At 40.9% G+C, this 18,906-nt stretch overlaps 1 protein-coding gene and 1 long non-coding RNA gene across 2 annotated transcripts in view; both read right to left on the bottom strand.

Moving 5' to 3' along the window:
- The window catches only part of LOC115084974, a 31,826-nt gene extending 15,230 nt beyond the window's left edge, over nucleotides 1-16,596 (bottom strand). The window contains exon 1 of the long non-coding RNA XR_003854684.1: nucleotides 16,339-16,596. This is a non-coding gene — a long non-coding RNA (uncharacterized LOC115084974). The remainder of the gene's footprint in view (nucleotides 1-16,338) is intronic.
- The window catches only part of FAM184B (family with sequence similarity 184 member B), a 104,418-nt gene extending 86,125 nt beyond the window's left edge, over nucleotides 1-18,293 (bottom strand). Inside the window, exon 1 of the mRNA XM_029605956.1 lies at nucleotides 17,954-18,293. Coding sequence (XP_029461816.1) covers nucleotides 17,954-18,085 — 132 coding nt within the window. The 5' untranslated portion in view covers nucleotides 18,086-18,293. The remainder of the gene's footprint in view (nucleotides 1-17,953) is intronic.
- Nucleotides 18,294-18,906: the final 613 nt, after the last annotated feature.

The raw sequence follows: 18,906 nt of genomic DNA, 5'->3' as shown, positions 1-18,906 counted from the left end.
TTATTTAATTTGCACATCTTCCACAGCAAAAGTAAAGTTACACAGCAGAGGACCTGGGCACGTGCTAGGGTGCATAACTATTTACACACACACACACATCTCTTGGCCATACCCCGAAATGTCCATGCCCCACCCTCACCATGCCCACACCTTTTTGAAATCGAGATGTGCGTGCAGCGGGAGATATGCGCACATCTGGGTGGCGTTAAAAATTCAGTCAGCGCACACAAGCCCGACTTGGGCGCGCATCCCCCATTTGATGCATACTCCAGGCTTTTAAAGTCTACCTCATTGTGTAAGATGTTTACAACGAAATTCAGTAGATAACCTGCTAGTAATATTTTATCAAGGGGCTCTCACCAGATCTGTTCTTCTTGGTGCAACACACTATCTCCTTCTGAAATATTATAAAATGGTTTGCCGTAAATCTATCACTAGATGAGCTCCTGGCTGGCTGAACTGCACAGGAAATGGGGCAAACTAGCTGGCTTTTATTAGTATGCTGATTGTCTTACCAAGGATCGCCATGATATAAAAAGTGCATGGACAACATAGTTTAAGGTTTGATCACTACAGACAAAAAGATGTCTTGTGCCACCTTCTTTGTTGCTGAGACAGGCCTTCTCCCACCTCCTGAGGGCCAGGCAAGAAGAGAGCAACCCTTCCCATGGCCCTGACTGTTGTATGTACCAAAAATGTTATGTTTTTGCCTGTAATGAGGACTCATGGGCCCTGGCAAAGAATGAATATTTCAGGAGGTGTTTTCAAAAAGTATTTTAAGAAGGGGCTCCTAGGAGCCCTGTCCAGCACATCTTTGAATTTAGTAGTGGCAGGTGTTTTAAGGCTAGTTCATTTGTCACTAGGAATAGCAGCGGTTACAGCTATAGACTATGAACCAAGGAAAGCAAGGTTCAAATCCTGCTGATACTCCTTGTGATCTTGGGCAAGTCACTTTAACCTCCATTGCCATAGGTACAAACTTATTAGGCTGCAAGCGCTCTGGGGATAGGGAACCACCTACAACAACAAAAGGTGGCGTATAAAAAAATAAGAAGCTCTTTAATAAGAGTGGATTGCTTATTAATGCAAATCTAAAACAGCTTTCTCATTTTTATATAATAAACATAGCATGGGTTTATAGCTTTGCATTAATAAATTGTCTCACTTCAGTATGAGCCTATTGAAATAGTTTTATATGTCCTATGCTGTTTTCTTTTAAATGTGTTTTTGTGAATTTGTTTTTGTCTATACAGAGAGCCAAGAACTGTAAATAATATTAAGCATGCTGTTAACTCAGAATGAAATCCTTCACTGAATAAACATATCTCTTTCCATGGCGACTGAATTAACATAGTAAAATCTAACATAAATCTTGTAAGATGGAACATATTTTGTAGTCTGATTCCCTTTTCTTACACTTGCACTTCACAACACACACGATTACAGTTTGAGTAAAAGGCAAATTATCTTTAGGATTAGATAAAAAAAGATCATATATACTGTAAGCACTGTGTTAGATATTCCCGTCAAACTATTTCATTGTAATTTATTGACTGCTTCTGACGAGGTCAAAAATCCCTCTGCTGCCAGTGACATTCTTTTAAATCATAGTGAGCTATATAGATATTGGATTTCTGTCTCAAGACATCCATGAAAAACTTATGTAATTAATCCATCCATGCAAACATGAATGGCATCTGCTGGGAAAAAAAAAAAAAAAAAGGATAAGCAGTGTACAAGTTTGGAACATGTATAACAACGCGGTACAGTATCATATTTCTGGAGCCACTGAAACCAAAAAAACATTCTTTCTTGGTTAGTGATCTCCATATAGACACTTGTACCATGCAGTCTCACATATCACCTTATTAATTTCCTTCTTTCATTTTTATCTTTTTTTTCTGATCAGACAGAAAATTATAGGAAAATCAAATTCTTCCTTTTTAGGAGAGTGAGTTTGAAAGGACAAAAATCACATTCTGTCTGCTGGGCTTTATTTATTGGTTTCCCTTTAGTGCAACCCATTATCCTATCAACTGTGTGACATGAAGAAAGCCCATTTAATCCTCTGCTCTGCCACCACTGTGGTCACATACAGGGCTTTCAAGATGTTGCCATAATATGATTTCTTTCATTGCCTGCATAGTTATGACCATGGTAGCAGATGACCAGATGAATTCCATGTTTGAGGGTGTAGACTGAAGTGAATAAAAGATGTGTTATGTATTTGCATGAATACACTCACCTAAATACATCTTTAAAAATTGAGTTGCATAACTGCTTACTTTTATTAGCATAAAGAATGCTGACAGAGCACATATTGAACTTCAATGGTAGAATTTCCCTTCAAGCATTCTAACAACAACAAGCTATCTGTACAGAATAAAAACCAAGTAAGAATTTAAAATAAATAAATGCATCATTATATAGTAGTCAAGATGACATTTTCATCTATTTTTTTAATCTAAAAGCATATGTTTGTCTTAATAATTTAGTGGTACATTACTTGAATGTACTGCTCATTATTCTATGAACAAAGAAAAACAATTCTCAAATGTACAATATAGTCTTCATTTAACTTTCTTCATCGTGCATTAGACCCTGAGGATAATTCCTTGGTGATGACTGAAATATTTCCGTTCCAACTTTCCTTTCATAACAAGTGATACAGTATATGGCTGCTGAGTTCCTTTGAGTTTTTAAATATTTGTTTAGCTCATTATATCAACTCCTTCTTTACAGTTATCTATATCACATAAGACGTGTGAAAGATTTTCTTCTTTATTTTTTGTTCTGAAATCACAAGCTGAGATATTTCTTTCTCTTAGGAAAATATTGTCAGTTTGCAGCAGACTGACTTCTTCGCTCCCATAAGGAAACTGATCATACAGGCTAATCTGAAATGCTTAAGAGGTTGAGATGCATTCTGCTGTCACTGCCTATTTGAATCATTTCTATTTTCATATCACAGATAGTGCTGTTCATCAATGATGATATTTATGTCTGTCTGCACTGACAAAAATGTGTCTGCCGTCTGTACCAATTAACCTCATGGCCTACTATTACGATGCCTGCAAGAACTGGGATTGGAGAGAGGTGTTTTAAAATGGTTCTATTCATTCTTTCCTTGTCAGTTTGAGCAATGCCAACTTGGCTGACCCTCCATTGCCTTTTGAGATCCCTCAGGGTTCCATTTTAGCACTAATTCTATTTCATCTTTATCATGCTTGTTTAACAACCTTAATTCAGGAGCTTGGTTTTTGTGGATATTTTTAAGCTGATGATATTCAGCTCATGGCATTTATAGATTCAGTAAAAGGATATGATGATCTGCCTTAAATTCTCATTTGGCTGCAGCTGCAGTTTGGGTAAAAGAACACAGATTAAAATTCAAGCTGCCCAACACCGAGGCATTGTGGATTAGTAGAAATTATCAACTTTTAATCACATTCCCTAACTCAAATGTAACTATGAAAGATCTAGTGTCTAGGATGGTACAAAAGTGTTTGGGTTTTTTTTCATTTGCACCTTTTGCATCAAAATTGATTTTATTTTACTTAAAAGATTTAAAAATCCTGGTTCATTGTTTAATTCTTAGAAGATTAGATCACTTTTTATCTGATTAGACATCTGTAGTTAAAATAGCATAAACTGCAAAACTATTGTTTGGCACTAAGAATGAATCGGTATCCTTTACTGACTGAGCTTCATTGGTTACCAATAACCTTCAGAATTAGATAAAAAATTGTGTGCTTAGTCTTTATTGTTTTAATTAAAGGGGATCCTCTGTAACTGCTCTCTGATGTAAACCCTTATGTACCTGCACTTTCACTGAGGTCTTCAAAACAGGATCTGCTTGTGGTTCCCCTTCTGACTGTGATCTGATTAGAGAGTATTCAACAAACAGCCTTCATTTACTTAGTACCCTCAACCTGGAATTCAATACTGTTGAGTTTCAGGAAAAAAACAATTATCTTAAATTTTAGAAATCTTTGAAATCTTGTTTTTTTTTCATTCAAACATATTCATCCTGTGAATATACTTTAAAGATGTTGAAGCTATTTTTTTTTTCAAAATACTATTTTTTTGCTGCTGAATAAAAAGTAATAAATTACAAATGGACATTCTTGACATTTCCATAGCAACAAAACTGTTATGCATATCTCTATAAGCCTATGTTTACGCAACAGCAAAAAATTAACAGAAATATGTAAGCCAAGTGTCATAGGATTTTAAGAGACGTAATGTTTATTTAGTTTTTTCTATTTTATTATGTATTAGTTATTTTTAGAATATGTATATTTATCAATATTTTAATTGATTGCAATGTTTTTAATTGGTTTTAATTAATTGTAATAGTTTTTAAGGATATGTAAACCATTAGATTATATTAGAATTGCAGATAATCAAGTCAATAATAATAATGTTATTTTAACATGCAAGCATTTTCACATATCATATTTCCAAATAGTATAAAATTCTCCTTTTTGATTTCATGCTCAAAGCAAAATAAACCTGACATTTGTTTATGATGAGCTAATCACACTGAGCACTATGAATAAAAGTAACCACAAAACAATAGGATGTCTCCTGTGAAATAAGTCCCTGTCTATGCTAAGATTATCTCCTGTATTAATAAATAAGCTTACAGTTTCTAGACTATGCATTAGCGCTGTAAAAAAAACTTCAAGGTTTCTAAGAACAGAAACCCAGGAGGGGTTATTTTAAAAATAAGGCATGAGTTATGTCTGCTAACATTGCTATTTAAATCTGGAAATAAGTGTTTCACACTTGCTGGTGGCTGAAAGTAATCAGTAAGTTTTTGCTTGGAACATTGTCTTTTTTAAAAGTATTGGGGCAAAGTTAACTATTTGGGAATATTATTTAGTGTGTTTGCGTGTTTGTGCTTTTAATAGTCAGTAAGGCAGCAAATAAACAGAAGTCAGACTATTTGTATTTTTAAATAGTCAATCAGTAAGGCAGCTAGTAAGCAGAACTGACTGTTTGTATTAAAAAAAAAAAAAAAGTAGCCAGAAGCTAGAAATAAGCTAGGAGCAGTGTATACCTAAGTAAAAAGGTTGAAAAGTTCAGTTCAGTTCAGTTACTCACCTTGGAAAGGTGTTGAGGTAGTGTGATTTGGTTTGATTAGGTACCAACATTTATTAATCAAGAGAGCAGTGAGTCACTCTGGCTGACTAACTGAAGTTAGACTGTTTGTATTTCCTAACCCACCCACCCCTAGCTTATCCTTTAATTTATAGGCAGGTGCCACTTTCACAAAAAAACCCCAACAACAACAACAAAAACTTTATTGAGAGTTTGATCATTCCCCTGTAGGCTACTACCAGACATGTAGTGAATTCACTAATACATTTAAAGGACATTAATTGGACACATTCCTACTCCCATAGCAACCTAAAAGTTAACTAGGAACTGAACAAAACTGAGATGAAGGCAGCAGCCCAGCAGCAAGAGGGGGGCTTCCCAGTCTTTTGCATTGAGTGCCACATGTATGATTTTTTACCCACCGGTGAGAAATTGTACATGTGCATGCAATGCAAAGAGTTCCTGGCTCTCAGAGAATGAGTCCAATCTCTGGAGGCTAGAGTGGCAGACCTGGAGCAGCTGAGGCAGACAGAGAGGTATATAGATGAGACCTTCAGGGACATAGTAGCCAACTCCCAACTTCAGACAGGCAGCCCTGGTGCTGCCTTGGAGGAAGAAGGTCTCATGACTGGAGAGCATCAACCTGGTGCAGCAGGAAAGGATCCTGTAGCAAGGAGCTGCTCTCCAGGTGATGCATTGTCATTTTGCACCAAGGATATCTCCCCAAGGCCTACTGCTCAGGAGGGAAGGGTTAGGTCAGCCGTCATAGTTGGTGATTCAATTATTAGGAATGTAGACAGCTGGGTGGCTGGTAGGCGTGAGGATCGCCTGGTAACATGCCTACCCGGTGTGAAGGTGGCAGACCTCACGCGCCACCTAGATAGGATTTTAGACAGTGCTGGGGAGGAGCCGGCTGTCGTGGTACATGTGGGCACCAACGACATAGGAAAATGTGGGAGGGAGGTTCTGGAAGCCAAATTTAGGCTCTTAGGTAGAAAGCTTAAATCCAGAACCTCCATGGTAGCATACTCTGAAATGCTCCCTGTTCCACGCACAGGTCACCAGAGGCAGGCAGAGCTCCGGAGTCTCAATGCATGGATGAGACGATGGAGCAAAGAAGAGGGATTCAGTTTTGTTAGGAACTGGGGAACATTTTGGAAAAGGGGGAGTCTCTTCCGAAGGGATGGGCTCCACCTTAACCAGGGTGGAACCAGACTGCTGGCGCTAACCTTTAAAAAGGAGATAGAGCAGCTTTTAAACTAGAACAAAGGGGAAAGCCGACAGTTGCTAAGCAGCGCATGGTTCAGAGAGAGGTATCATCAAAAGATACTAATGATGCATTAGAATTAGGGCATCCCAACAGTGAGGTTCCAATAATAAGAAAAGTAGTCCAAGTGCCTGTAACTAAAAACTCACCGGAGCTAAAAAATTCTAACTTATCCCTATCAATTAAAAAGCAGAACGAAAATACAAGCAAAAAACAAACTTTGAAATGTTTATATGCTAATGCCAGATGTCTAAGAAGTAAGATGGGAGAATTAGAATGTATAGCAGTGAATGATGACATAGACTTAATTGGCATCTCAGAGACATGGTGTAAGGAGGACAACCAATGGGACAGTCCTACACCGGGGTTCAAATTATATTGCAATGACAGAGGGAGCACCCGGGAGGCGGTGTGGCACTTTATGTCCGGGATGGCATAGAGTCCAACAGGATAAACATCCTGCATGAGACTAAATGCACAATTGAATCTTTTTGGGTAGAAATCCCTTGTGTGTCGGGGAAGACTATAATGATAGGAGTATACTACCGTCCACCTGGTGTAGATGGTGAGACTGACAGTGAAATGCTAAGAGAAATTAGGGAAGCTAACCAAATTGGTAGTGCAGTAATAATTACCCCAATATTGACTGGGTAAATGTATCATTGGTACATGCTGGAGATATAAAGTTCCTGGATGGAATAAATGACATTTTTATGGAGCAATTGGTTCAGGAACCAACAAGAGAGGGAGCAATTTTAGATCTAATTCTCAATGGAGCACAGAATTTGGTGAGAGAGGTAATGGTGGTGGGGCCGTTTGGCAATAGGGATCATAATATGATCAAATTTGAATTAGTGACTGGAAGGGGGACAGTAAGCAAATCCACGGCTCTCGTGCTAAACTTTCAAAAGGGAAACTTTGATAAAATGAGAAAAATTGTTAGAAGAAAACTGAAAGGAGCAGCTACAAAGGTAAAAAGTGTGCAAGAGGCATGGTCATTGTTAAAAAATACCATTCTAGAAGCACAGTCCAGATTTATTCCACACATTACAAAAGGTGGAAAGAAGGCAAAACGATTATCAGCATGGTTAAAAGGGGAGGTGAAAGAAGCTATTTTAGCCAAAAGATCTTCATTCAAAAATTGGAAGAAGGATCCAACAGAAGAAAATATGATAATGCATAAGCGTTGGCAAGTTAAATGTAAGACATTGATAAGACAGGCTAAGAGAGAATTTGAAAAGAAGTTGGCCGTAGAGGCAAAAACTCACAGTAAAAAACTTTTAAAATATATCCGAAGCAGAAAGCCTGTGAGGGAGTCAGTTGGACCGTTAGATGATCAAGAGGTTAAAGGGGCACTTAGAGAAGATAAGGCCATTGTGGAAAGATTAAATGATTTCTTTGCTTCGGTGTTTACTGAAGAGGATGTTGGGGAGGTACCCATACTGGAGAAGGTTTTCATGGGTAATAATTCAGATGGACTGAACCAAATCACAGTGAACCTAGAAGATGTGGTAGACCTGATTGACAAACTGAAGAGTAGTAAATCACCTGGACCGGATGGTATACACCCCAGAATACTGAAGGAACTAAAAAATGAAATTTCAGACCTATTAGTAAACATCTGTAACCTATCATTATAATCATCCATTGTACCTGAAGACTGAATGATAGCTAATGTAACCCCAATATTTAAAAAGGGCTCCAGAGGCGATCCGGGAAACTACAGACCGGTTAGCCTGACTTCAGTGCCAGGAAAAATAGTGGAAAGTGTTCTAAACATCAAAATCACAGAACATATAGAAAGACATGGTTTAATGGAACAAACTTAACATGGCTTTACCCAAGGCAAGCCTTGCCTCACAAATCTGCTTCACTTTTTTGAAGGAGTTAATAAACATGTGGATAAAGGTGAACTGGTAGATATAGTATACTTGGATTTTCAGAAGGCTTTTGACAAAGTTCCTCATGATAGGTTTCTAAGAAAAGTAAAACGTCATGGGATAGGTGGCGATGTCCTTTCGTGGATTACAAACTGGCTAAAAGACAGGAAACAGAGAGTAGGATTAAAAGGACAATTTTCTCAGTGGAAAGGAGTGGAAGTGGAGTGCCTCAGGGATCTGTATTGGGACCCTTACTTTTCAATATATTTATAAATGATCTGAAAGAAATATGACAAATGAGGTAATCAAATTTGCAGATGATACAAAATTGTTCAGAGTAGTTAAATCACAAGCAGATTGTGATAAATTGCAAGAAGACCTTATGAGACTGGAAAATTGGGCATGGAAATGCATGGCATGGCAGATGAAATTCATCTGACCTGGCAGATGAAATTAATGTGGATAAGTGCAAGGTGATGCATATAGGGAAAAATAACCCATGCTATAGTTACACAATGTTAGGTTCCATATTAGGTGCTACTACCCAAGAAAGAGATCTAGGCGACATTGAAATAATCGGTTCAGTGTGCTGCGGGAGTCAAAAAAGCAAACAGAATGTTGGGATTTATTAGAAAGGGAATGGAGAATAAAACGGAAAATGTCATAATGCCTCTGTATCGCTCCATGGTGAGACCGCTCCTTGAATACTGTGTACAATTCATTCTGGTCGCCGCATCTCAAAAAATATATAATTGTGATGGAGAAGGTACAGAGAAGGGCTACCAAAATGATAAGGGGAATGGAACAGCTCCGCTATGAGGAAAGACTAAAGAGGTTAGGACTTTTCAGTTTGGAGAAGAGACGGCTGAGGGGGCATATGATTGAGGTGTTTAAAATCACGAGAGGTCTAGAACGGGTAGATGTGAATCGGTTATTTTCTCTTTCGGATAATAGAAAGACTAGGGGGCACTCCATGAAGTTAGCATGTGGCACATTTAAAACTAATCGGAGAAAGTTCTTTTTCACTCAATGCACAATTAAACTCTGGAATTTGTTGCCAGGGGATGTGGTTAGTGCAGTTAGTGTAACTGTGTTTAAAAAAGGATTGGATAAGTTCTTGGAGAAGTCCATTACCTGCTATTAATTGAGTTGACTTAGAAAATAGCCACTGCTATTATTAGCAACGGTAACATGGAATAGACTTAGTTTTGGGGTACTTGCCAGGTTCTTATGTATTTTGGATGTCCACAATGAATATTCATCAGATATATTTGCCTATGTTGGTGCAAGAATTGAGTTAATTTGCATATCATGTTTACTCTGAAAACTAGACCTGTTTGTAGCAAGATAAAGAAAAAAGTTGTAATACTGCCTCCACTCCTGGTATCACTGTTTACATTACCACATTAACAATTTTTCTTTTGAAATATTTGTTTATAAATTTTGGGGGTCAATATTCAAAGGTATTTAGCCAGATAACTCAAGTTATACAGCTAAATACCAATTTTTTGAATATTGGGGCACTTATCCACTTAGGGCCAGATTTTAAAAGGGTTACGTGCATAAATCCAGAAGATTTACACGCGTAACCAGGTCTACGTGCGCTGAGCCTATTTTAAAAATGCCCGGCGATGCGCATAAAGCCCCGGGACACGTGTATGTCCCAGGGCTTTACAAAAGGGTCAGTCCGGGGCAGGGCGTGGCAGTCCCGGGGCGGGTCCAGAGGCATCCGACAGAGCGGCAATTGCTGCTGTGTCGGAGGATCGCGTGCCGGCAGGCTGCCAGTGCACGCAACTTGCGCCTGCCCGGAGGCAGGTGTAAAAGTTAAGACAAGAGTCGGGGAGGGTTAGAGTAGGGCTGGGGGGGGGAAGGTTAGGGGAAGGATTGGGAAGGTTAGGTTAGGAGGAAGGGAACGGAGGAAGGCAGCGCGGCTCGGTGCGCACAAGGTGCAGAATTGTGCACCCCCTTGCCCGCGCTGACCCTGGATTTTATAACATGCGCGCGCCTGCGCAAGCATGTTATAAAATCAGGCCTACATGTGTGCGCGCCAGGTAGCGCACGCACATGTAGGCCACACGCGCTTCTTTTAAAATCTACCGCTTAGATTTTAGCCGGATAAGTCATTATTCAGCTAAAATCTAGTCAGATAAAAAAAAAAGAGGTGCTCTGGGGGCATTCCAGGGCAGGACTAAACTATCCAGCTAACTTGGCCAATTTTTGAAAAGGAATATAGCTGGATAAGTGGCCATACAGTGCAACAACAAAAAATAAGTCCCACAGGCCTGGTGGCCCAAAACATAGATGTCCACCCAATCTGTCATCCACAGGCCCTGGTGGGTCGAGCCTCCCCCATCCCCAAACCCTTCTGACAGCATTTAAAAATAAAAATTGATTTGGGATCTATAGCTGCTTTTCCTCCACCAGCTCCCCAGTATTGCATACATTTTATGCTATAACCTCTTTTCTGCATTTCTCCTTCCACCCCCACCCCCACCCCTAATCCTCCCATTCTGCCAGTACTTTGCAAAAACTGTCCCTTCTGCTGGGATCATAAGAACATAAGAACATGCCATACTGGGTCAGACCAAGGTTCCATCAAGCCTAGCATCCTGTTTCCAACAGTGGCCAATCCAGGCCATAAGAACCTGGCAAGTACCCAAAAACTAAGTCTATTCCATGTTACCATTGCTAATGGCAGTAGCTATTCTCTAACGGGCGGATTTTAAAAGCCCTGCTCGCGTAAATCCGCCTGGATTTACGCGAGCAGGGCCTTGCGCACCTATTTTCCATAGGCCGCTGGCGCGCGCAGAGCCCCGTGACTCACGTAAGTCCCGGGGTTTTTTGGGGGGGGCATGTCGGGGGCGGGGCCGATCGACACGGCGTTTTGGGTGCGGGACGCGGCGTTTCGAGGGCGGACCCGGGGGCGTGGTTTCGGCCCGGGGCGTTCCGGGGGCGTGGCCGCGCCCTCCGGAACCGCCCCCGGGTCGAGTCTCGGCAAGCCAGCAGCCTGCTGGCGCGCGTGGATTTACGTGGCGTGGCGTGGCCTCCGAGGCCGCTCCGATTTCGGAACGGCCTCGGAGGGAACGGAGGCAGGCTGCGCGGCTTGGCGCGCGCCGACTGCCCAAAATCGGCAGACTTGCGCGCGCCGATCCAGGATTTTATAAGATACGCGCGTATCTTATAAAATCCAGCGTACTTTTGTTTGCGCCTGGTGCGCGAACAAAAGTACGCGATCGCGCATTTTTTAAAAATCTACCCCTAAGTGAACTTAATAGCAGGTAATGGACTTCTCCTCCAAGAACTTATCCAATCCTTTTTTAAACACCGCTATACTAACTGCACTAACCTCATCCTCTGGCAACAAATTCCAGAGTTTAATTGTGCATTGAGTATAAAAGAACTTTCTCCGATTAGTTTTAAATGTGCCCCATGCTAACTTCATGGAGTGCCCCCTAGTCTTTCTACTATCCGAAAGAGTAAATAACCGATTCACATCTACCCGTTCTAGACCTCTCATGATTTTAAACACCTCTATCATATCCCCCCTCAGTCGTCTCTTCTCCAAGCTGAAAAGTCCTAACCTCTTTAGTCTCTCCTCATAGGGGAGTTGTTCCATTCCCCTTATCATTTTGGTAGCCCTTCTCTGTACCTTCTCAATCGCAATTATATCTTTTTTGAGATGCGGCGACCAGAATTGTACACAGTATTCAAGGTGCGGTCTCACCATGGAGCGATACAGAGGCATTATGACATTTTCCGTTTTATTCACCATTCCCTTTCTAATAATTCCCAACATTCTGTTTGCTTTTTTGACTGCCGCGGCACACTGTACCGACGATTTTAATGTGTTATCCACTATGACATCAAGATCTTTTTCTTGGGTGGTAGCACCTAATATGGAACCTAATATTGTGTAACTATAGCATGGGTTATTTTTCCCTATATGCATCACCTTGCACTTATCCACATTAAATTTCATCTGCCATTTGGATGCCCAATTTTCCAGTCTCACAAGGTCTTCCTGCAATTTATCACAATCTGCTTGTGATTTAACTACTCTGAACAATTTTGTGTCATCTGCAAATTTGATTATCTCACTCGTTGTATTTCTTTCCAGATCATTTATAAATATATTGAAAAGTAAGGGTCCCAATACAGATCCCTGAGGCACTCCACTGTCCACTCCCTTGTCCCTTCCACTGAGAAAATTGCCCATTTAATCCTACTCTCTGTTTCTGTCTTTTAGCCAGTTTGCAATCCACAAAAGGACATCGCCACCTATCCCATGACTTTTTACTTTTCCTAGAAGCCTCTCATGAGGAACTTTGTAAAACGCCTTCTGAAAATCCAAGTATACTATATCTACCGGTTCACCTTTATCCACATGTTTATTAATTCCTTCAAAAAAGTGAAGCAGATTTGTGAGGCAAGACTTGCCCTGGGTAAAGCCATGCTGACTTTGTTCCATTAAACCATGTCTTTCTATATGTTCTGTGATTTTGATGTTTAGAACACTTTCCACTATTTTTCCTGGCACTGAAGTCAGGCTAACCAGTCTGTAGTTTCCCGGATCGCCCCTGGAGCCCTTTTTAAATATTGGGGTTACATTCGCTATCCTCCAGTCTTCAGGTACAATGGATGATTTTAATGATAAGTTACAAATTTTTACTAATAGGTCTGAAATTTCATTTTTTAGTTCCTTCAGAACTCTGGGGTGTATACCATCCGGTCCAAGTGATTTACTACTCTTCAGTTTGTCAATCAGGCCTACCACATCTTCTAGGTTCACCGTGATTTGATTCAGTCCATCTGAATCGTTACCCATGAAAACCTTCTCCATTACGGGTACCTCCCCAACATCCTCTTCAGTAAACACCGAAGCAAAGAAATCATTTAATCTTTCCACGATGGCCTTATCTTCTCTAAGTGCCCCTTTAACCCCTCAATCATCTAACGGTCCAACTGACTCCCTCACAGGCTTTCTGCTTCGGATATATTTTAAAAAGTTCTTACTGTGAGTTTTTGCCTCTACAGCCAACTTCTTTTCAAATTCTCTCTTAGCCTGTCTTATCAATGTCTTACATTTAACTTGCCAATGTTTATGCTTTATCCTATTTTCTTCTGTTGGATCCTTCTTCCAATTTTTGAATGAAGATCTTTTGGCTAAAATAGCTTCTTTCACTTCCCCTTTTAACCATGCCGGTAATTGTTTTGCCTTCTTTCCACCTTTCTTAATGTGTGGAATACATCTGGACTGTATGTTCCTACTGCAATCCCAGGAGACGCTTTCAGTGTTGTTATTGACAGCAGTGTTGGAACTTACGCACCCAGAGCTGCTGTCAATAGCAATGCAGAAAGCACCAGCTGGGATGATCTCTGTCAGAGGAGTTTTGGGGGGTAGGGGAGGCAAAGCCTGGAAGAGCAGATGGGTGATAGCCTATGTTTCAGGCCGCCAGGTCTGCGGGACTTTTTTTTTTTTTGTTGCACTAAATGTCCACTTAACCAGCTATATTCTGTTTTGAATATAGCCATTGAATTCCTAGTTATCCAGCCACATTTTAAACCTAACCAGAAATATTCAAAGATGGTCGATTAAGTTTAAAAGTTATCTGGCTAAAGTTAGCCAGATAACTTTAATCATGGATATTCAGCAGAAAGTTTATCCCGCTAGATATCCAAGCTTTAGCCAGATAACTTGTTCACTGGCCTTCTTACTGAATACTGGCATCATTGTGTCTTTCTTCTATGTTGTAATTCTTTATTTGTATCTGTAATTTATTTTTTAAACATGTCACATGCACCCTGCTGTAGTACCTCCTATGACGCAGGTTCAGGGCAAGATCTTTTCATTAATATAACTTTCTAAAAACAACACAAACATTTGACAAATAATGAATCCAATGCTCTTTAATAGGTTTTACAAAGCCGTCTGGAAAGCATGCTATCCGAGTGTATTAAAGTTCCTTGTGAAAGGAAAAGTATACACAGGACTGGCTTTCGGGAGTGCCAAAAGTGGTATCCTTTCCCCACAGTCACTGCTACGAAGTGCTGCCGCTGTTTTCTCCTGCCAGCAGGAAGGTGGATGACACCAGAATGGAAGGGTAGTGGTGGTTATCAGGTGAAGGATTGGTGACCGTGAAGAACTGCATCTGGGGGTTGCCATATAACAGTGTTTCCCAACCTTTTCAAGTCCAAGGCACATTAACAAAAATACGCGGTACACCAACCTCCACGGATCAAGCAGGGCAGATAGGAAGAAGGCCCATATAGCCAAAAGAAGAGCTACAGAAGCACTGCAAACTCTACCAGTCTCACTTCCAAATTTTAAAGCAAAGGGTGTGAGGGGACAGAGGAACACATGAATTTGTCACAGAAGCCCAACTCCCTCTATATACAAATGCAGGAGAAGGGAGAAGTTGGGGTGGTATAGGTAGCTGGCTTGGCTAGTTGCCTTGGCTGGTGCATGTGGCTGCCAGAGCTCATCCACTGTTGTCTACAACTCAGTGAGTCGCATCCAGTGTTCAGTGCATGCTGTCCCTCTCTCACCCAGCCTGAGGATAAGACAGCAGCTGGAATGACTCAAGGACGGAGGTTTAGAGGGGGGAAGATAAGAAGGTGCTGTTTGAAATATGTAAGCTGCACAAAGCAGGGCCTAGCTGCCATACCCTGTATACTGCACATTAACTAACACACTCCAGGGCTCATGTTGTAGCTAGAAAAAGGAGGCATGCATGATTACACATGCTCTCAGAAAGAAGCTCCTACACTTTTCAGAGCTACCACTGGTATCTCTTGTTGCTGCAAAGTGCTGAGAGCAGGACATAGGTGCTGGCTTGGATCTGACCATAAGGTAGTGGTGACTATTCTTGGCACACCTGATCAGATTTGAAAGCACACTGGTTGGGAAGCACTGCCATAGAAGGAGCAGCCAGCAGCAGCATATTACCACCCATGAACATACAACACTGCAGAGATTAAGGGCACAGATGGGACAGGTACCCCTTGCATATGGCTCTCTGAGCAGCCGCAAAGGTGGTACACTTCACTTTAAAATTAGATGTCTAACAGTCCTGTAGCAAACCTATGCTCAAGGTGAGTTTCATGTCGGGAACATTAGAGAGATCCCTGCTTCAAAGGAGCTGCACTCTAACAGGTCAATGCAATAAGGTGCACTCAGCAGAGCACACAGTTTAATTTCCAGTTGTGCACAAATGTTTTGTGTGCAAACTTTACTGCTGATGCAGCAAGAGAAGTTATACATACAAAAAAAGTGTGCATAGAACTGCGCATAATCCTTAGCACCTCCTCATGCAAATCCTCTGATAATAAAGGCATTAGATATTACTCCCTAATGCAGAGAGGTGCGCAAGCTTACCTTGTGCTTTCTTAGCTCTAGAAATTTAGCTCCTAATCTGAGCTGGAGTAAAGTTTTCAGGGCTAATGTTAGTCTATAGGCAGACCCTTGATTTCTGGTCACAGGACCTGTAGTTGGGATTTTATGCACAGAAACATGCCTTGTACATAAAAAGCATGTTTTCTGTATATAAAATATGATTTATTTGCAAAACAAAGCTTTCCTTGCTGAAAACAGTTTCTGTGTGCACAAAGCATATTTTCTGTGTATAAATCCTGAGTACAGGTCCCAATACTCAAGTAAAGAGCCTAAAAGGAATACAAAAGGTATGCTCCTAACTCTCTGCCCTTAACTACATGCAGAACATGTTTTTTGTGCATATAAATTATATTTTGTGTGCGGAAAACACGAAAGAAATATAAGCAACAGTGGAAAGAGAAGAGTGAGCTGGGGTGAGAAATGTGGGTTGGAAGAACGGAGAGGAGTGAGCTAGGGAGTGAGTGACAGAGAAGAAAGGGGTGAAGAACAAGCAAGGCGGGGGAGAGGGGTGGAAAAGGGCAGACGGAGGGGGAGAGATAGAGAAAGGAGACAAAAGGAGTGATTGCGAGGAGAAAAGGCAGATAAACAAGGGGGTGAGAGAGAGAAGAATTGACGGAGTGAGAGGGAAGGGGTGTGAGGGGGAAGGGGAGAGAGGAGTGAATAAGATGGGTATGATAGATAGGTAGACATACCTGGTGCAATAATAAAATGTGGGGGTCCCACTACAGCCTTAAGATGGCTCTGATTTTGATTTCTTGTTCCAGCAGTATAATAAGCACTCTCATTCTTGTATTGCCTGTAAGTTTCCATTTCTTCCTATTTAGATCCTAAGATCTTAGGGGTAGGGGACTTTCTTTGTCCACTGCACCTGTATTGTGTTGATCATTGATTGTATCCATGTTTCAGAGCTGCCAACTAGCACCAGTTCATGAGTGGCATGTTGAGCCTGTCTTTTCCCTAAGCATATGTAGTGACAAACACAGGAGAACTCCCAGTCTGCTTAGAGAAGCGAGTTTAAAAAAAACCCAAAAACAAACATGACCGGTTCAACATACCACTCATGACTTGGAGTTAGTTGGAACTGTTTTCACTGATCTAGGTGGTGTTGTACAGTGCTCTGTGTGCCGTTTTTAGTACGCAAAAATAAAATCGTGGGGCTGACCACGTGTCTTGACTGCAGAAACAAGTTCAAGGCTCCTGGCTGGAGCCAGCAGACCTTGACTTGCCACTGAGCTAGTATTGCTGAAGCCCAGGGAGTAAACAAAGGTGACTGATACCCTGTTAGCAAAATAAAGAGTGTCACTGAAAATTAGTCAACAAAAGAGACTTTCCTCCAAAGAAGTAAAGGTATCTGTCTCAAGCTGGCTAGGAAGGGAAGATATAAAGAGGGGGAGAAAGGGTTAGAACCAATGAAACTGTTTATATTAAAAATAGCACAGACTTACGGCTAGGAAAAATTTATAAGAAGCTGGACATTTCACAGCGAAGACCTTTTCTACAAACTAAAGACCTAGTTGAGATTGTGTACTCATTTGATTTTACCTCATGCTTTAGTTAATTTAGTTACAGGATTAATATATCCAAATTGAATGTTTGAGTAAGTAATTATTTTCAACTTCAATGTAAAAACTTGTATTAAGATACAAAATGGAGGCATGCAAAATATTGGTATTAAAAATTTGGCATTGATAATATATCATTTGGTGTGATTTAATATATGATAATCATAATTTTAATAAGTCTCTGTAAGAAGACCGGTGGTTGACCATGCAGCTGGCTTCAAATATTTCTCAGACTTATACTGCAAATAGGACTTGAGATGTTCTTTATATAAACACGCATACACACAAACCCTAATGGACTGCATTTCAAACTATGTAGTTGGTAGAATAAAATGTGGAATCTTCTATAGTTGTATATGTTTTCATTTAGTGAATACCGGAGAGCACACTCCGGTATTTGCTGAATTTTACATGAATGAGATTCACTGATCTTTGTGCCAGAACTGCTGTGCAGAAACAAATTTACATTGCAGTACACAGTATATTTATCTGAATATCAAAGAAAACCTATGAGTAATTTGTTTCTTAGGAGCTCATTTGAAATAAAGTTTCTGCAATGCCAGAGCCTGTTTTTTTGATAGTGATTTAAAAAAGCTCTCCTCCCACTAGTTAGTTTTCAAGTTGTTAACACACACACACACGCACGCACACTTCTTATACTGTCCTGCAACAGAATTTGAAAATGCTTCTTGCAACACACCTATTACTGCCATCACTCCACTCCCCTGATTAAGTAGCCTCTCACCTTGGTCAGCTGTGCAATCTTCTTACACATTTTCATGTGTATTTCCTGGTCATACTCCTCTGCAGAGCTCAAGTGATCGTTTTTAGATCCGTTGCAGGTCCCAGATTGTTGAACCTTGCCTGAAGCCATCATGCTGAAAACGTTAACCAGGCCGGCGCTCCGGCACCCTCTGAGCTGCCCTCACTCTGTCCAGTGCCTCCTGTCTTCTATGCACAACGTTTTGACTGACAAACATGCCACAAACTTCCAGAAATCCACAGCTGCCCAGAGCCTCTCTCCCATTCTGCACATGTTCATATCCTTCATCAGAGCAGCCAGATGCTCAAAACAGCAACATGTGCGAGTCTCCTGTGCAAGGGTGTTTTTTTGTTTTTTTTTATGGCAATGATTGACGTTCTGTTCAGACATAAGAAGATATTATTGCTAGACACTACAAATTCCAGAGAAGTTAGTCATTGCTTTGCAATCTCAGACAAACTTTTGCTGGTCATTTTGGGAGATATGAACACCAAGATATTTTGAAGATAAGATCATTACAGTATTGATAGGGAATTGCTTTTGTTGCTACTTTTATCAATGCAGGGAGGTATTTTAATTGTACTTTTGTATTTCTGCCAGAGTAGCCGAGTGGTTGGAGCTACCTCTAAATATGAGACACTGTTATGCTTGGTGGTCCGCAGGCTGCTCCCACTGACCGCCCCAAGCCTCTGGGCCTCCTCGTGGTGAAGAACTGCTACTGCTTCTTGCAGCAGGATGCCGCCAACAACAAGCCATGGGCATCCTTAGGCACATGCATGCCCGACTTCCCTGCATTTAAAGAGCTCACAGCGGAAAGAGGCCCGCAGCGCCTCCAGATGATATCAGACACCTAGGCCTATAAAAGACCCTTGCTGTCTTTCCCTCATTGCCTCAGGAACAAGTCCAGCTACTCAAGTAGAGCCTGGTGCTTCAGT

Source organism: Rhinatrema bivittatum, chromosome 1, assembly GCF_901001135.1.
Source record: "Rhinatrema bivittatum chromosome 1, aRhiBiv1.1, whole genome shotgun sequence".
Taxonomy (NCBI): domain Eukaryota; kingdom Metazoa; phylum Chordata; class Amphibia; order Gymnophiona; family Rhinatrematidae; genus Rhinatrema; species Rhinatrema bivittatum.
The sequence above is the reverse complement of the archived record's forward strand: the minus strand, read 5'-3'. Positions and strand labels throughout refer to the sequence as shown.